The sequence below is a fragment of the Vespula vulgaris genome, chromosome 15 (assembly GCF_905475345.1).
Source record: "Vespula vulgaris chromosome 15, iyVesVulg1.1, whole genome shotgun sequence".
Classification (NCBI taxonomy): Eukaryota; Metazoa; Arthropoda; class Insecta; order Hymenoptera; family Vespidae; genus Vespula; species Vespula vulgaris.
The window spans coordinates 1283780-1303770 of NC_066600.1; the positions used below are offsets into that span (position 1 = coordinate 1283780).

General features: G+C 29.9%; 3 protein-coding genes across 7 annotated transcripts in view; 1 reads left to right on the forward strand and 2 right to left on the reverse strand.

The window, feature by feature from the left end:
- The window catches only part of LOC127069281 (scavenger receptor class B member 1-like), a 26932-nt gene extending 14353 nt beyond the window's left edge, over positions 1 to 12579 (reverse strand). For 4 of the 5 annotated variants that reach the window (XM_051006107.1, XM_051006106.1, XM_051006105.1 and 1 more), the window contains exon 1: positions 3369 to 4294. In XM_051006107.1, the coding sequence (XP_050862064.1) occupies positions 3369 to 3582 (214 nt within the window). In that variant the 5' untranslated portion in view covers positions 3583 to 4294. Of the gene's footprint in view, positions 1 to 3368; positions 4295 to 11159; positions 11301 to 12179 lie in introns of those variants that run through there. The other variant, XM_051006108.1, reaches the window with a different exon arrangement.
- The window catches only part of LOC127069267 (uncharacterized), a 33818-nt gene that overhangs the window by 8472 nt on the left and 5355 nt on the right, over positions 1 to 19991 (forward strand). The window contains exons 3-4 of the mRNA XM_051006054.1: positions 7108 to 7218; positions 19823 to 19945. Coding sequence (XP_050862011.1) covers positions 7108 to 7218; positions 19823 to 19945 — 234 coding nt within the window. The remainder of the gene's footprint in view (positions 1 to 7107; positions 7219 to 19822; positions 19946 to 19991) is intronic.
- LOC127069297 (uncharacterized) lies at positions 12945 to 14925 on the reverse strand. Its single transcript, XM_051006139.1, has 3 exons — positions 14533 to 14925; positions 13763 to 14065; positions 12945 to 13130 (listed from the first exon to the last, which is right to left on the reverse strand). The coding sequence occupies exons 1-3, from the start codon at positions 14891 to 14893 to the stop codon at positions 13048 to 13050; spliced, it is 747 nt and encodes a 248-aa protein (XP_050862096.1). The 5' UTR covers positions 14894 to 14925; the 3' UTR covers positions 12945 to 13047.

Genomic DNA, 19991 nt, shown 5'->3' on the forward strand with positions numbered 1-19991 from the left:
TATGTTTTATAAACATTTTTAAGAATTATTTATTTATTTATTTATTTGCTTGTTTATCTAAACGAATATCATTTTATTATTATATATTTTTTTATCAATAGGAAGTAGTTTTTGAATATTATTTTTTTTAGACAGTGGGGAGAAGTGATAGGCGGAGTTTTAATTTAAATAATTATATAATATATAAGAAAAAATAAAATGTCAGATATGTCACGTTAAGTCTTTTACGAGTGACCAGACGAAGAGCCAGATATCGAGTAATATTTTATCTTATACGGAACCAAAGCGAATGAAGAGAGTGCAGAATCCGTGCAGTATATATACTCACAATGGAAGCTATTATTCGTATCGAGTAAACAAGGGTTATATTGCGTGAAATCGACGCGACGGTTCGCTGTCCTGTCTATTAACATAACGACCTTATTAAAATTACTAGAACGTAGTAATTTAAAGTTATGACCCTGGATATGACCCTGATTAATCTATATAAAAAAATTAAAGGGGAGTTAGTTATAGTTTTTGATGGATTATGAACAAATACATAAATGTGTGTGTGTGTGTGTGTTTAAAAATTTCGTTTAAAATAGATAATTTTTTATTAATTTAGTATTACGCATTTAATATAAACTTACAAAATTGGTAATGCTGTTTGTCTGTCTAGCTGAGTTTGTGTGTGCGTTTGTGCATCCTAAAATGACTTAATAAAATCGGCACTGGAAATTTCTCTGGAAATTTCTGGTCAGATATTTATACTTCTTTTCTTCGTATCTGAAACCGGTTTACTGAACTAACCAGAATAGTTTTTTACGAACGATTTCAATGTCGTCGTCCGGATATGGAACTATCTACTACGCCTTCGTTAGAACGATTGATATAGATTATACGTAATCCTTTGAATCATGACGTTTCCATCAATTTTTTTTTCGCACATTAATTAATATTCCGAGGATTAATAACTCGATAAGAAATTTTATATAAGAATATCAATAAGATAATAGAAACATGACATTCATTTGAATTATTTTAATTGATATCCAAAAATATTGACTTAGATTAAAATCGAATCGATCGAATCTGTCACCTGTCTCTTCTATTATACTAGTTCTCCTTCTTTCTTTTTCTTTTTTGACAATGATCATAATTAACTTTTTTATTATTTATTATAGAATTATATACATCAAATTATTTTTTGACCTCACAGAAAGAGCAATAACGTATTCAAATCATGCATCAAACTAACGATTATCTAGTGTATGCGTTACGAATAATATAACAACCTTCGGAATACTGAACAAAGATATGCTATAGGTATATATACATATATATAGCATATCATGTCTTTGTTTAAAGTCTTGTCTATTAGAGAAGTATATTTTTCTGGAGAGTTCATCGTGCTGCTGCAGAAATTGCTTTTGTAAAGAACACCTGTGTTTGTTTTTTCTTTCTTTTTTTTTTTTTTCATTTTTAAGAACGCATATTTAACATGTAACTTACACTTGTAAGTAATAATTCGATCTGGTAGAATACTTTCGAGTAGTTTATTCGATCACTTTCTCGATTCTTTAAAAAAAGTTTTACTTATGTTAGATTATTTTACGTTGGTATTAGTTAATTGGGCCGGTTCTAACGATCTTTTTTTTTTTTTTTTAATTCACAAATACAATTTTGCGACATATGTAATAACGCGTGAGTAATTTTGTTCTTTCTTTTTCGGTTGGGTCATACGTTAAAACGAATAAGAAAGTACTTAGTTAAGACAGTGAAAGGTCTCGAACGAAGGAAATATGTGTCATATGTTAACAAAGTCTCTAATCATCTATCTATAAATTTTCTATATATATATATGCATATATATATATATTATTTCGAAATAAAGAGAGAGAATTCCTATTTTTGTTTCTTTTTATCTTTTTAAATCTACGTTTATCACGCAAACTCTTTAATCTCTCATTTAATCTTTTACGTTAAGATAAATTTTATTTTCGAAAGTTCGAGGATGTGAATGTTAAAGTAAGAAAGAGATAGAAAAACATCTGACATATATTGTTTTACAAGGACTCCGATTCAAGTCGTGTATCTCTTTCTCTCGGAAGGATATAATGCTTTTCTGAATGATGAGCGTGATTCGAGTATTAATTGCTTCATTCTAGTCATCGGTTTAATCAATACGAAGTTTAAAACGTATCACGTTAGAATATCTATAAAAATTCTTTCCTATTTTTTTCAAGACGAATCTCACTACTTCTAAAGTAGAGATACGATATATTGACCATAAGGTCGATCGACGAAGACATAGTATTATTGACGAAATTAAAAAAAAAAGAAAGAAAGAAAAAAAGGAGAAAAAAAAAACAAGAATAAATAATAAATGAGAATTAATTCGTAGCTATAAGATGTTTAGAAAAAAAATTCATTACGTCGTATGTGTTTCTTTTTGTATATTTTTTTTTTCTTTTATTTAAAAAAATGATCCGTAATGCTCATTGCGTGTCGTATCTCCTTCTTTTCTTCCGAGATACATAGAGAAATAAAAAAAAATTGGAACATCGCCGGAGATAATGATCGTTTATTTATTTTTTATTTTTCTTCGATCTTCAAAGATATCAAGTTTTAGCTGAACGCAACGCATATCGATCGGAGGATCTTACGAGAATAATTTTTTACGAATTGTTTACCACTCGTGCTCTATTATCCATGTACGAGAAAAGTTATTCACGCGTGCAATCGTGCACGAGCGCAATCGCGCGCGCACGCGATTTTTCCGACAGAAGTGGACTACTTTTTTCCTTCTACTTTTTTTCTTCTTATTCATAAAGTTAATCATCTGTTATAATTTTTTATTCGTCTATCGTAACGAAATAATAAAGCGTATTAATTTGAATTAGATCTACGTAATCTACTCGAAGTTTTTGATCGATATTCGAAAAATGTTATAGATTTAACATTGACGGAATTTTTAATGGAATATAATAAGATTTAATCATGGGAATATCGCTAAGAAACTTATCCGTTTTTGCATTTTTCCAGCGATTTCCGCATACCGATCTAACGTATCTCGTATTCCTAAGCAAACCTCTAATGCTTGAAAATTTGTGTTTATTCTGTTTATATAACCCAATCGAGGAGATAGCGTATGAAAATCGAGATAGTACATGTATGAAAAAATCGAGAGAGGGAGAGAGAGAGAGAGAGAAAGAGATTTAGTGTATGTATAGTTTTTATAATTCCCTTTTTTTTTTTATATATTATAGGGAATGTCCGAACAATTTTCATTATCGAAAAAAAAAAAAATAATTTGGAAGTTGCGGATATACTAATTAAATGCATTCACGTTCGTTTTTGGTAGACAATAAAAAAATGTTACTCACTTCGTGACCACCTCGGTGTGCCATTAGTTTGTACCGGTAAGGTCGCCGCATTGAAGAACTGATTCACTACGACCGAAGACTTTCTCCGGTTTCTCGTATTCCGCGATATCGTTATTTCATCTTGTTCGTTTATACCGGCCATGCCGAAATTATTATTTATCGTAGAACATCTCCTTCCCGTCAGTGTATTCCAAATCATTAATAGATCCTTCATGCTGTATACACTTCACAATGATCTTTTCTTTCGTAAAGATTAACACAAAGAATGTTCAATAATAGAATTAATAAAATCGATGGTTGGAATCGATCTCTCGATTAAATTCACTAGAAATGAATGATTATCTTTTAAGAGATTAATCGACGAATATTAATAACATTATTATGTATATATATATATATATATATATACACATATATATTCGTTTGATTTTTTTTCTCGAAATTGTCACTAATTCTACGCAGAGATTTAATTTTGAAGATCTTTCTTTTTCCCTTTTATTTTCGTTTCCTTTCCCCTTTTTAAATTCTAATCAGCTTGGCGATAATTTCTATATCTTCTCCTTATTCAGGATCGTCCGAGTGATCCTGCGAATCACGATTAAATTCCACTTCTCTTGCTCTGAGTAAAACTTCTATAGTAATCTGTCGGTCGGTGCGCACGCCATGCGATTCCATGCGAAAGTGATGGAAACGTGGATCGGGTGACTCTTTGAAAAATATATCGTTGTCCCCACTCGCATGCCAAGTCTAGACCTGCCCGTCGTTCCCAGCCTCTGTGCTTTCAAAGCACGTGGAACTCCGACCAATCAGTTTGCGTTGTCTTCTCCCTCCAGTTTTATACCTTCCCTCTCTTTTTAACTAATTCCTTATCCTTTTTTCTTCTTTTACTTTATTCTTTCTTTATTTCCAAGGTTTTTATATATTCCTTTTTCTCTTCATTTTTCTTTCTCTCTCTCTCTCTCTCTCTCTCTCTCTCTCTCTTTCTCTTTCTCTTTCTCTTTCTCTTTTTCTCCCTTCTTAGATAAACCCTTAACATTTTTGTAGATAATAAATAATAATAAAAAAACTATTTTAACGTTTCGATCTTGTTTTGTAAGATTAATACGTGGATCGGGAATGGGTTTGCTTTTCTTTTCTCTTTATTTTTTTTTGTCCAAGGTTCGTAATTTTTTTTTTCACGAACAGGTTTTACCCACGAATATGTGTTTCGTTGTTCTCTTTACTTTCTCCCTATTTATAAATTTCATTCGTTCTTTATCATAGTTACAAGGATGATCTTAATGGGTCCTATAATGGAATTTTTCCACAGCACCGTCTTTCCCTTTTTTTCTTTTGTTATTGATCTTGGTACAAAAGGAAATTTTTTCGAGAAAAGGTTTTATATAAATCTTTTTTTATCGAAGCATTTTATTTTCAAATACAGGTTGTGGTAGCTCGTATTTTTCTTTGTTTCTTTCTGTGATTTTTTTTTTCTATGATCTGTTATCCTATCGAATCGAAGTAGCGAGACAATCTGGAGACTTATTCTTTCTTTCTCTATCTCTCTCTTTTTTTTTATGTTTCTTCTTCTCTCCTTATAATAAATCATGATTCTTTAGAATATACAATACGAGGCCGCAAGGCTCGTTCTTGTTGATATTACTTTTTTGCGAGATCGTATGTTATTAACTATAGTGAGAATATGATTTAATTTTTTTTTACTCTAGTTTCCTTTCATGCGTATTAATATTTAACTTAAGACGTAGAAATATGGATACATATATTAATAAATAATACAATTCTTTATTTAGAATTTATTTACGTCTATATCTAATTTCAAATATAAAATATATATTATATTAAAAAAGAGATTTAGTTTGGTCGATCTGTTAGAAACGAGATAAACTAAATGCTTTGTAATACGGTTTGTAAAAATTGGGGTAGAGTTTAAATAGAGTCGCAGACCTTGTAAATAGGTACGTGATGTTGAATATCGAGGTCATATAACTGAGAAAAAAATTTTTGAGGAAAGTTTTGTGTGTGTCTGTATGCATGTATAGATACAGGAGAGAGTTTCTATTTATTTTAATTTATAATTCATGAAACTTGATCACGTTATATCTTTCTTTTTATTTCACGTATTTGCATAATTATTCGTTACAGATTATTTTCATATATTTCAATAATTTTTTACAAGAATAAACAAAATATTCCTTTACAAATGTATTTCAATTTATTTAAGAAATTAAATTTTTTAACTATCATTACAGTTGGTATATTTTCATAGAATTTATTCTTGAATTTCTTCAGATTCATGAAACTTCTGATTTCGTAAGAGAGATTATAGTTTTCTTCTAGGATATATAATTCTTATAGTTAGACGGCTTCTTTTTTTCTTCTTTTTTTTTTTTCTTATAAACAGTTGGATATCAAATCTTTGACCTCGAAATTCTATTTCTCGACATAATTTTCCTTATTTTGTCTCTTCTTGGGGTTATTAAAACTACCTGTTTACCTTCGCTACTAGAAATACAGTGGAACTATCGAAATCGTTATTTGCAAAATAATCTTGTGTCTTTTATGATATCTGACACAATAATGGAAAATCATTCTACGTGCAATAAAAACATTTTATTTATTGCTTTTTTCTTCTTTTATCGATTCAGCAATTACTTACGTAGTTCGTAATAGAACGCAATTAGACAAATTTTCCAAGACGACATTTTTATTCTTTCATTTGACATATAACGAAATGTCGATTGTAAAGTCCAATTCGTTTATAAAGAAGAAAATATCTATGTAAGATTATCGATGACGAGTATTGATAATGATTTATCGATATATTATTTATAATCGATATATTAATTACGTATAATAAAGTATAACCGGTTTGAACGATGTATGTATTTCTTTGGAAATACATTTTAACGTGTGAATGTATATGCATACTTTTTTTTCTTTTTCTGTTCAATATATTTATGGTCGGTCAAAAGTTCTTATGTTTTTTTTAGTTTTATTATCTAAAAAAAAAAAAAAAAAAAATTATAGCTTAAAAACTCTCGAAAAGAATGTAATACATTTTTTTAAATCATTCAGAAATTTTTGGCTCGTTAACGAAAATGGTAACGTATTTGAATTTGAGAGGAAGAAATATCTAAGGAGAATATGAAATTTATAGATTACTTTAAACGACAGACTAATTGTAATATCAAATTAAAAGACAAATGGCTTACTATGATATTATCGTTCATTACAACTAGGTCAGTACGTAATTAGTATCCTCATGATGTTTTACCATAAATTTTTAATTAATCTTTTCTTTGCTACTTTCGTACTTTGACTTAACGATTAGAGTAGGAAGTAGAACTTCATTAATCTTCGTAAGCACAAGAAAGTGTTATTAAAACATTGTACTACATAAACCATAATCTTTTTCTTTATACTCACGCGACTACTTTGTTTAATAATTGATTTCATTTTAAATAGCTTTGATTTATTACATAACAAGACGATATCTAAGTAGTTATAACAACGAAATGCGTGAAGGAATATTAACAGATTAACAAATTTATTTTTGAAAGAAGGACAAAAAAAGAAGTAAAAATTATATTGTGACACGATATAATGATTCATATTGGAAATTTTGCATTAACGAAATCTTGGAAATATGGAAAAATTTACTGTCGTTTTTTCTTTTTTCTTTTTTTATAAGCACAGTTTCCACGTCATATTAATTACGTATTCCGAAATTGTCTGTTAGGAGATCAACGGAGAGAAACGGGGAGGATTGAGAGGAAGGAGGAATGCACGTGACGTAAATCGACAAACGTTGATCGTTATTCCATCGGTCGAGAGAAACGGTGAAATAATGGTATGATAGTTTATGTTTAAATATCGAATCGTTGTCTATTACATTTTTTCTTTCGCAATAAATAATTTTTGTAGATTAATAGATAATAATTATTTGTGATCGTTTGCTTTATGAAATACGAGAGACACTATATGTATGCGTCCATACACGTCCGCGTGTATATGTATAGGAAGTATAGATAAGATATCTGAAGTTTTCTTTACATTGGAAGTATCTATCTTTACTAAAAAAAAAAAAAAAAAGAAAAAAAAAAGGAAAAAGAATAAACAAAAAAAAAACTCATTTACATTATTATATTTCGTTAAAATAATACAGAGATCGGAGAGATATGATCCCTTTAGAAAGGTCACTTTGCTGGAATTTTTCTATATTATTGGTTCTCTAAAATATTTTTTATATATTATACTTTTAAATGTATTCATACACATGTATTGAAAATAATACTAATTAATCATTTAAACTTTGAATTAAACGACGTTATTATATATTTTCGCAATTAAAAGGACCGCTGATTAGCTTTATTTTATTTTTTATATTCTTTTTTATTGATTTATTTTTTTTTTTTTTACTAAGCATTCATTTTGTATCGGATAGAATTGATTCATTCGTGTACATCGAGAAACAATAGTAAATAATCGATACGATCGTTTCGTGCTTTATCTTTTTCAAATTCAATGTTTTCTTCTTTCAAAAAAGCGATAACATTATCTTTAGGAATATAATTATTTAATAATAATTACTGAAATGGATTTGAATAAATTTTCTAAAGATCAAATAAAAAAGTGGTACTGCTGGATTGTTCCAAGATACGAATTATTAGTTTTTTCTTTCTTTTTGATTCTTTTTTCGTTTTTTAAATCTTTCAAAGAGTCGACTTTTAAATCTTTCAATTTGCATATAAGTCGATTACAATGACAGTGTAATTTAAATAAAATAAACAGGTAATTATTTTATTTCATAATTCGTATGGCAATGACCTAATTATATAAATTCATATATAAATATGATTTAAGAAGAATAATAATCGCATTTTTCTTCTCGTAATCTTATGAGTATTTACGTAATATTATATTATAATATTATAATTAATATTATAATTGATATTATAATAATAATTTTACGATGTTATCTTACGATTATTCTTCACGCCTTGAAAATATAAGTAATAAGTTTTTTTGCTTGTTTCCTTAAGATAAAATACTATTATTTTTTTTTACAAAACAAAGTACTACTGTGTTTCTTAACAAAAATTATCTTTGAAAACACGAAATTTTTATTTCTGGAAATATTCAAAATTTTTAATGAAAGAATTTATAAACATGATCGTCGAGAGATCTTTCCGGTTATGAAGAAATTAAGAAATTTATAAGACACGTGTGGTTTCCATTTCTATTATCCTTTGATTTTTACATCTTTTTCTCTCTGTCTATCTGTCTGTTTATCTCTTTTTCCCCTCTGTCTCTCTTCCTCTATTCCAGTTCCTTTTTTTATTTTACACATACTATGCGATGACTTGTACCGGAATTCATTAAAAATTTTGGAAGTAAAATGCGGTAGTAAAATGCGACTATTGGATCGCCCGGCTGTGACGTCAATCATTAAAAAGAAAACCAAGCGAAGATTTCAAGACTTGTACAAACCACTTTTGCGTTCTCTGTAACCTGTTTTACGTGTCGGCGAAAAAAAAAATTTAACAAAAAATACGAGAAGAAAGATTCACTGAATAATGTTCTTGGTAAAAGAAGATTATCGATTATTTTGTTATATGGTTAACAGACATTTATTAAGATCGTAAGAATTTAACAATTGATGGATACATACGTTAATGTCTGCAACAATAATGAAGGAAGAAATGAATTTTAAATTATTTTGACTTTTATAATATCTAATTATACATTTTAAATATATTTATCAACTGTGGCCATCAATTAGTATCGTTTACCTATTTATTACTTTTTTTTTTCGAATATAAAGTATTCATATTATTTAATATCTGTTTAAAATATTTTCTTTTTTCTTTCTTTGTTTTTTCCCCTACAAAATATGACGTAAAATCGACGAACTTTTATTTAACAAAATTTAATACTCTATCAGTCTGATCATAAATGAAATAGGTCATGATACAGATAGTTTTTTCTAGTCACGTTTGATTAAACTGATGAAATCGAAAGAAATGTTATTTTGCTGGATACGCGAATGTAAAGTAATTAATATTATTTTTATACATAGAGAAGAAAAATTTTCCATTGTGGAAACTTTCTTAGACACGTACACGACACATGTTTGATCTAAAACCGTAAAAATCGATGACATGTTCTTTTTTTTTTTTAATGATTTATACGCTACGTTATAATCGATCGATTTTCTTGTCTTATAGTTTTTATCTTCACTTATATTTTCTTGAAATCCACCGATTCGACTTCAATTACGATTGAGATCGTTCTGATGATAATTGATACTATTGAATTTTATCGTTTTACAAAATTTTTTGAGAGAAGAAAAAAATATCTTGCAGTTATGTACGTCATTTAGAAAATTCTTTAACAATTATCGGTCGACAAAAACTGTATCCTAATTTAAAGATTGTTCCGAGATCATTCATTAAATATGCATACATTAACATTAAATATGAACGGAATTGTTGGTGTGATGTAATATATGGAGTAATAATTTACTTATAAGCTATAATTAATTTCTCTAGCTGAACGTAAACGATGAGTTCGCAATAAAATAACAACGTTATAATTTATACGCATTGAATGGTGCGATATTGGAGTTTCTATTTTATTTATTTTTTATTACTTTTATTTACTTCACCATTTAATGAATCTCTTCCGCATATTTATTCGCTTATAATAATATAATCATTTTATATTCTTCATTATTTTTCAAATGAGTATAGAGTGAAGAAAAACGATTGTGATCCTTTTCTTTTTTTAATTTAATCGAAGATTCGGTACAGTTCGTATATACTTCGACCACGTAGTGTAGTTTTTTTCAAAGAGAAAAGAAAAGTAAAGAGAATTATAAAATTAAAAAGAGAAAAATGGTTCTATTCATTTTTATCAAGCGTGATATATTTTACGGTCCAAATACGATAACATTTTGAGACTAATGGGTTGTAAAAAGTATTTATCACGTATTTCTATGAAAAGTGCTTGGTATTCTTTTTATTACTTTGTTATTCTCACAGTATATAAAAAATTAAAATATAAATAAAAGGTTATGTATAAATATAATAAAACGTTCGGGGGGGGGGGGGGAAAAAATGAAGAAGAGAAGATAAAGTAGAATTGATTAGTATTAAATTAGTCCGAAAAAAGATTTATCTACTTTGTTTTCATACATATTCACACATGACGAATATATTATGTCTATTTAGAATGAAAAATAGCTACATATTATGACAATATAAAAATTCAAATATATAATATAACGTAGCCTCATATTTTAAAAAGTTTCGAACTAATTCATAATAATTCGTGATATTGGTTTTAGACCTGTCGATTATCGTTATGTATAGAAAAATTTGTATTATTTCTATTTATATAAATCTATGCTGATTGAAAAAAAAAAAAATGAAAAAAGCGAATAATGAAATATTTTGGTTTTTCAATACTTGTTCTACACCGTGAAGAAAATCTATGGGAAGATATAGAAAAAAACGTCCATATACACAGGATATTAAAAAGAAAATTATTTTACGTACCAATTTAGAAGATCATTCGTCAATTCGTCAGCAAGACAATTTTTACATGGAATGGAACTTGTAATTTTTTTTCGTTCTCTGTTTATTGTTCGTTTTTATATTTATTGATTCTGTTTTGAATATTTCTTTTTTTTTCTTTTTTATATTTTTTTTTGTTTTGTTTAAGAAAGATCACGAGTACCCCATGCAATTTATTATCGTAGGAAATAAATTAACGAAATGCAATATTTACATTTAATAGCCAATGGTAATATCATTGTTGAAAACTCCCATGGCGAAGTCGAGTAGATCTTGTTTAAAAAACGACACATCTCCTCGATGAACCTTCGTTTTAGCTTCTCCGTTTTAATTCGAGATTGAAATTTGCTGAATCCTGCAAGTTAATTATTTTACGACAATAATATTCATTGTTATTTTCTCTTTTCTTTTTCTCTCTCATTTTTTTCTTTTTTTTATTTATTTTTTACCATCGCCAATATCGTCGATGATTAATGCAAATGAGATTAATGTTCATTTATTGCATATGACATGAAGATTAAAGATCGTCAAGTATTTGTTTGATACTGATTCAATGTGTATTATTATTATTATTATTATTATTTATTTATTTATTTATTTTTTTATTTTAACGATGAACTTCATAAAAATATTTGCGATATAAGTAATTCATAAAACGAAATTTCTGAAGTCTTAAGAAAAAAAAAGAAAATACAAAGGAAAAGAAAAATGAAGAATATTTTTTCTTTTTTTTTTTATAACAAACGGATTACGAGATACATTCATTTAAATACGCTCCAATTATAGATTGATAATACAACGATTTTCTTATTCAAGATTACGAAGCATTCAGAGTATCTATTTTCCTTTCTTTTTTTATATATATGTATGTGTATATATATATATATATATATATATATATATATATATATACACTCATAATTGCGCTAGATCTTAGAATATAATTATACGAAAAGGGTAAATAAATAGTATTTTTTTATGTGGTGAAAAAAAAGAGAATAAATTCTAGAATTACTTCACACATATATGTAACGTATATGTTATGTGTTAATGATTTTTATTATTATAAATTTACATATGCTTTAATGAGAACGAAGCACGGACAAGGTTAAAAAATTTCATCGTCGCGAGAGAGAGAGAGAGAGAGAGAGAGAGAGAGAGAGAGAGAGAGAGAGAGAGAGAATTTGAAATATAATATAAATTATATTATATTAAGATAGAGATAAGTACTAACGGAATGATATATTTGTGAAAGGAAACATGATGAAAATATTCTTCGATTAGATAAATCACAAGATCAAGATGGATCACTTTTCATAAATCACTTGAATATTAATGCAGAATAGCTGCACTTGATCGTGCAGACTCTATTAGGATACTGATATTCAGATCTCAGAATTGAAGATCAACTATAAGTGAATTTTTTCAATATTGTAGCGCGATAAATGTAATACGCTGTTAAAACGATCAATTTGATAGAAGACGGAACGCTGATTGGAGACATTAGTGACCTATTATCTTCTAATTTATCTATTTGTCTGATATAAACTCCATTATATTAGCCAGTTTCAAACGAGCAATAGTTTATCAAAAAGTTTATTTTGATGGAATCTTAATTATCTTAATATTTCATTATTCAAAGTTTATTTTGATTTATCTAATCGTATATATGTATTATAATTTTATGTACAATTATATGTATATATACAATTATGTATTTGCTTTCTTTAACATCTCATGATTAAATATTTGAATATTTATTAACTTCTATATTGTCTAACGTTTAATTGCTTTGATTCTTAATTCATCTTGTTTGACACATATTTGTTTAGAAGCAGTTTATTAATTACTACTTATATTTTTCTTCTTACATGTATATTCTAAATTATATAATAATTATATAATGAATATGAAAAAAGAAATGTTAGGTAATGAATATTATAATAGAAACGTGAATTCATAATTTTCTTACGAATTCTTTTTAATTTCGATCTTGAAGTTTTTTTTTCGATCGATATTTTTATTGTTGCATTTTCGATCTTCCCTTTTTTTTATTTATTTTTCTTTTTTTTTTTCCTTTTTTTTTTGTCGTTAAACGAATTCTAATCTAAATTATTGGAAGAACTTTGAACACGTTGACGATTTTCTTCAATCTTTTTTTTATCTTCTGCAGTTAATGCTAATCCTAAAAGAGTATTAATATATGTTATTAATAAAAAAATACATATACACACATTTTACAGATACATATGCTACGTGGAATATGATAATACGATTCTTTCAGAGAGATAATTGACTATGTTATTTCGTTGTATAAAAACTGGTTTTCCTAGAAAATCAGAAAAAATTATTATCTGATATAATAAGATCGGAAATGAATCTTTTAACCGGTTTTGTGTATTTATCTTAATGAAGAGAGCCTCAATTAAACAAGCTTCATTCGCATTTTCATTCGTCATTGGCATTTTTCAATATTACTAATATACGTACATCTAGATATACGACAAACATATTTAGATTTGAATTTTTTCATTCTACTGATAAAAAAAAGAATTTTTCGAGAAAGGAATGTCACAACATTTCGTTGATGATGTAGATAAAATAAAACAATCGTCCATTAAGACAAATATTATCGACGTGAGAACTTTTACTCTATCCTGCGTTAAGAAAAACATTTATATCGAGTCAACTTATTAGAAAGAAAGAAAAAAAAAAAGAAACAAAAAGAATATTTAACATGTTATCAGATAAAAAGATACGTCTGAAAGAAGTTACTTAGATGTAAAGAAAAAAAAATACTCTTGTGTCTTTTTTAACCTTTCAGACAAATTTCACTGTCGAATGAACAAATACTCTCGCATTCGGTATCTGAGGATTCAGATTCATATACGATTTTCTTCTTAAATTTTTTGCACCAGAATTTATCTTTCTTCTTGATTTTCTTTTTTTTCGCTTTTTTCTGATCGTTTTCCGTAATTTCTCCGTTTGCTCTTTCCTCCTTGGTTTCATCGTTCTCTTCATCAGCTTTCCCTTCCAACTTTGTTTCTCCTTCACGATCGCCAGCTTTTTTCTTTTTAGAAATTTTCTTCTTTCGTTTTTTCTTTCGTTTCATTTTCATTCCTGCAATATAGAAATTTTTTTAACAATTAGTTCAACAGCATCGTTGAAATAAAGAAATGTATTTTTTTTTTCGAGACTTTACGAAGTAATTGTAATAAATGTTAGATTTACATCCCTTAAAATCCAGCAGATTTTATTTGAAATATTTTTTTATAGGAATCGATAAGATATGTATCTATTCATATCGCTTTAAACGAGACACTCGGTATATATCATTAAGATATATATATATATATATATATATATATATATATATATACATACATATATGAAAATTAATGATCAATGACAGCACTAATGATTGATTAAGCTTTTGCTTTCGACGTTTGATCGTTATTATAATGGTGTTTTGATTTCATGTATTAATCGATAATATTATTAAGAGATAAAATCATTAAATTTCTTTGTATGAATTAATCACAAAATTAATATCTAATCAAAGTGTGAATAATTAATACGTATCTTACTTTCTTGCTGCGCAATTTCTTTCAAGGCGATTAAATCAATTTTTGGCAATGTTTCGACAAAGCAAAGTAAATGTCGCGGATCCAAAAATTGATTTCTAACTTCTAATGAGGGTTTAATTCTTTTAAATAACAAATCGACTGAAGAAACAAGCTTTGGTTTAAATAACGCTTTTCGTTTCTTTTTTTTTGCTTCCCCGTTTTTTTTACATTTATGATATTGAATTTTGATAATAGTCTTTGTTTTCTTTTCTTCCTCGATACAATCTGTTGTCACTGTTTTAATCTTCTTTTTCGGATACTTTGAAAGTTTTTGTTTCTTCTTCCATTCTTTGTATTTTGTACAAGTCCTCTTGCTTAACATGATTTCTTTTTCGGATTATTAATTTAACAATGATTTCTGGAAAGTAGTAAAACTAGAAAAATATATATAGCTCATATATCATATCAGATATATGTGAAATCTTTTTTGATTGATATAACAATTAATCGTTATTTTTGAATTAATTATTAATTAAGATATAACGAAATAAATTGTTTAATTAATTACCTTCGTAATTATTGTTTATTCCATTTTAACACATTTTTGTTTCTAATTTTGTTATCACTTCGAATTGGTTAATAAATGTTTTTTGGTTAATACGTACGAGTCCATTTTTGGATAATTGAAATTATTTATGTTAAAATTTTGTAAAATATCATTTTTGAATTTCGATTGTTAGAGCCAGGATTAAAAGATTTTAAATTTAAGAAGTCTTACTTATCGAAACGATGAATGATGTTTGCAAATAAATGAAGAGATCGATCTATCGATCAACATGCATCGTTACCTTGCAAACGTCAGAATTCTCTATGATATAATAATCTTCGTAATGTCAAATGTCCAAATTTTAAGTACTCAAAAATGTAATAACATAATCAAATCGAATTATACGATAAATTTGTATTAAGGATCATTCGACAAACGTATAAAATTTCGAGCAAAACTTAACCGAAGCAAGTAAGTAAGAAACCTGATAAAAACTCTGATGAATTCGATCTAATCGTATGAAACTGTAACGAAGGTTATGTTATAATAAAAAAAAAAAAAATCTTAAAAATATAACAGAATAGAAAGAAGATAAAAATGGAGGAGGGTGATCCCAGGGGAGAAAAAACACATGCGGAATTAGAAAAAATGAAGAAACTACAATTACGAGAGAAATTGAAACAACTTGAAAAATGCGAGAAAATAGTCTCAGCTGAAACGATAAATGCAGTTGGTAGGATAACAGAGGATGTTATTGCTGCAGAGAATAATGCACCGAGTACCGATGAATTAGACGAGAACCTCCGAAATGAATATGAACAGTTATACGATCTTCTCGATATACATCACGATACTTATTCACTTACCGCGTTAAAAGCGGAATTACCAAGTTGTGTCAAATATGGGCTACGTTCTGGATTAACTCATATGAACATGTTAAAATTTTCGCCACTTTCTCGAGGTCATCAGGTATTAGGATATTAACCACGAATTATTATCCAAAAATTATCGTACGTACATTTCGTTAACGTTCGAAATAATATTTTTGGCTGACGTGTTTGCATTAATGACAGGGTGGTGCTATAGCGATAACTGCTTTCGCGACAACAGCGGTATACAAGTCAAGATGTTGGAACGAGTCTGTGATAGATCAGATAATCGAAGACGGTGATACGTTTTATTGCAAATCTTACAAGGATATAAAAACGGATGATCGCAGGCGTTTATCGATATTGGATTTAAAGAGGCTCGTATTCGTTCAAAACAAATTAAACGTTAACGTAACAATCAAGGATCCATCTTACGCGGGGAAATTTCGTTCGCAAGACCCAACCGAATTGCACTTGGTCAAAGCGTTGGAGCTTTTCTTTAAAAGGTACAATTCGGGGATATTGGTCTCGCCCGTATTGAACTTGGCAATTTGGAAAGAGCCAAGATATTTCAGTATCTTCGATGGCCAAGCTAGGACAGATACTTGCGAGCCAGCTAAAGATGGCGAAGACGGTTCGGCTAAATTATTTTTACTCAAGGACTTGATAGGAGTTTATTTTATAATACTCGAAAAGAGTAACGTCAACAACGAACCATTCGTAATTTATCCGATATTTATAAGCGGAGTGACACCATATTCTTTAGCCGATGAATCGGAAGATCCTGAGAGAACTCTTGGGAAACCTCAAAGACGACCAAGTGGTTATAAAATTCAAGAAAAATTTCGTGCCGTTATTCAAGGATCGTATCATTTGATGCATCCTGCAATACCGGAGATACTTCGCGGTCGTGGTCATCTTATAATAGCACTTGCCGCTCTGGTTTATTCTTGTTTGGTCAATACGAACAAGTGGACTACCGCTCTGATCGATTTGATATTCAATCAGTCTAACATCTATCTGATAGATCTCGCCAGAGTATTGGAGAAGAATTTAGCCGACGAAGAATTCGAGCTGCGTTTGGACGACGTAATGGGCGATCTGATCTTAGGTGTTTACTCGGCCAAAATCAAGTTACGCCCAAACATAATTCCCGGTTATGGGAAGAAAAAGGGTAAACTTGCTATGGACAGTGGGATACGTGAATTCTTTGAAACGCAAAAGGCAGGTATACTGGACATAAAAAAGTTTTATTACGCAATCTGGAAGCAAGATGACACGTATTACTTCATGGACCCATTTGCTTGCGACGATGAAGGATTTAGAATAAATTATAGCGAGGAACGAAGTCAGTTGTACGGTGCAAGAGATGCCGCATGCGTTACCATGAACAGTTCGATCAATCAAATGGTCGAAACCATTTTAGAGAACACCGTTAGCAAAGACAGAGATCCTTTTTTGATTCATGGCATCACGGTACTTTACGTGAAGACCGGTACAGTACACGAGGGTCCATTCGAAAAAATTATATACAGAGCAAGAGATACGAATCGTAGACCCTCGCTAGACCTAACGATACTTCCACAGATCGTTGAAAAAAAATTAGACATGACACCTAAAATACGATATGAATTGGATAAATATCGCGATGTCGACACACAGTGTCCGGATCTGATGAAAGATGCAAATCAATACATGTTTAAGGAAGACGAGCCAAGAACTTTTGTAGCAGCTCCAGTAAGGGCACCTACCGATGTAAGGGGAGAAGAAGAGGAGGAGGAAGAGGAAGAGGAAGAAGAGGAACGAGAAGAAGAAGAGGAAGAGGAAGAAGAAGAGGAGGAGGAGGAGGAGGAGGAAGCAGAACCGATTACAGATGCTGAAATAAAACAAATTACGGGTTACAACGTGATCAATCCGCATCGTTTGATAGTTCAAGGTACGAAGAATTGTCTGCATCCTGATTTCCAAGCTCGCTACAGAGGCAAGCAAGGTTTGATCATCGCTTTGGTAGCATTGGCATATAGAAAATTGAAGGATACATCGGAATGGAGAAACATAGATCTCGATCAGATCATAGATATCGGTAATAAAACTTTCGAGGATATCATCGATTGGATAAAGGAAGGTAAACCCATGTTGAGGGAAGAAAGAGAAGGGCGCAGGACAGAAAGGGCAGAGGAGGAAGAGGGAGAGGAAGCTGAGGAGGAGGAAGAAGCGGAAGAGGAAGAGGAGGAAAGTGCAAGGATTTTAAGAAGGTTACCGGCGCCAAGCCATTTGGATCTATCCATGTTACCCATTAGATTGAAATTCGCCGAAAACGACGTCGTTTTCAATTCCAAAATGAATCTTATCACCGGGGAAGCTCATCCTCTTGTCAACTTGGCCGAGGCGTTGGAATGTTATTTCGATAATTACAGCGAACTAGTATTGGAAAATAAGAAACTGACGTACGGTATATGGAAGGAAAATAACAAGTATTTTTTATTTAATCCTTATGGCAGCGACGAGGAAGGTTGGAGACTACTTAATTATCCCGCTTCTTTCGCGGTCGTTGACACCATTAAAGAACTAACCGATGTTATTTACGGTGTATTGGAATATAACGAGAACGATTTCATTATTCATTTCGTCTCATTGGATTCGATTCAACCTGATAAATATACAGTCACGGAACGCGTTGAGATCCCTGATGATAGCATGGTGAAAACGTTTAAGACTAGTTTCTTACCGGTCACCGATGACGATCTCATTCAATTAGAGAAAGAGAAATTGGAAATGCAGGTGGAGAAGGATGTTGTTACGGTAGAAGAAGAAACGAGAGCGGAGGAAGAGGGCGGAGAAGAAGAAGAGGAAGTAGGAGAAGAAGAAGAAGAAGTAGAAGCGGAGGAAGACACAGAAACTTTAGTCGAGGCACATTTGAGAACTTTGGAAGAAGCAGAAAAGAAACCTATAGTCTCTCCATTTTTGATAATAGAGGAAAAGGATCAACCTGACGCGCCTTATCGTTTGAACTTGGCTCTGTTAACTGGCAACGTCAAAATACAAACTGAGGATGAATTTACTCAAAAGATCGTACATCCCGAAAGGATATTAGAAAAATTAAAATATAAGCATCCACCGCCGTACGTGATGCCACCGAAAACAACGCTTGGCACTCTTTTAGAAGCAAAACGTGCGAGAAGATCTATTCACTCTTTGGTCTCCAGATTCTCGATCGATTCTAGATTGGAAATTAAGAAGAAAGTTGGTATAATGCCGGTTTATTTGCAAACCAAAGCACAAGTATTACCTACCACGGACGATAAGCCAACGAAAATAATCAAACTCAACGACAAGAAATATTTTTATTCGCGCGATTTACCGATTTGTTTGATGCCGCTCAGAGCGATCAATGATAGATACATTCAAGATTTCGATCTAGATAAGGATACTACTTTGATATCGAAAGATCAAGGCGACGGCTACGTTTCTAAAGATATTCCTGAGGTACCAGTGGGGATACGTATTATGCCGGAATTATTGCCACTTGGTCCTATTATTAAAACGCCAATTTATGTTAAAAGACCGATCAGTTGTCTCGAAAAGAAAAAACGTAAGTGTCTGTTGACGAAAAGTGAAAAAGGAGAGCCCGTTACGGAGAAAATTCTATGTGATACCGAAAATGTACTCTTTGAAATGCTCTTCCCAAATTACAAACCCTTTGAACAGGTCGGCTATTACGATTATTGGAATTAATTATTAATTAGTAGATTTTTATATTAGATATGCTTGATTGACCTCTTTGTTTCTCTTTCTTCTTCTTTTTCTTTTCGGGAACATTTTTATAGCGAAGTAATTTTTATAAAAAGATCTTTATAGTCGAATGATAATCCTTTTCTTCTTACTACGTATTTAGAAAGATAAATCGGCGTCGAAAACGCAGGAACCTACCGATGACATAATAGAGATAAAAACAAGTGCGAAAACGAAAAGTTCTAAATCGAAGTCACCTTTTGAAAAGAAAGAGGACGGATTTAAGGTGACGAAACATTTCTATTTTCTTTCTTTCTTTTTTTTTTTTTCTT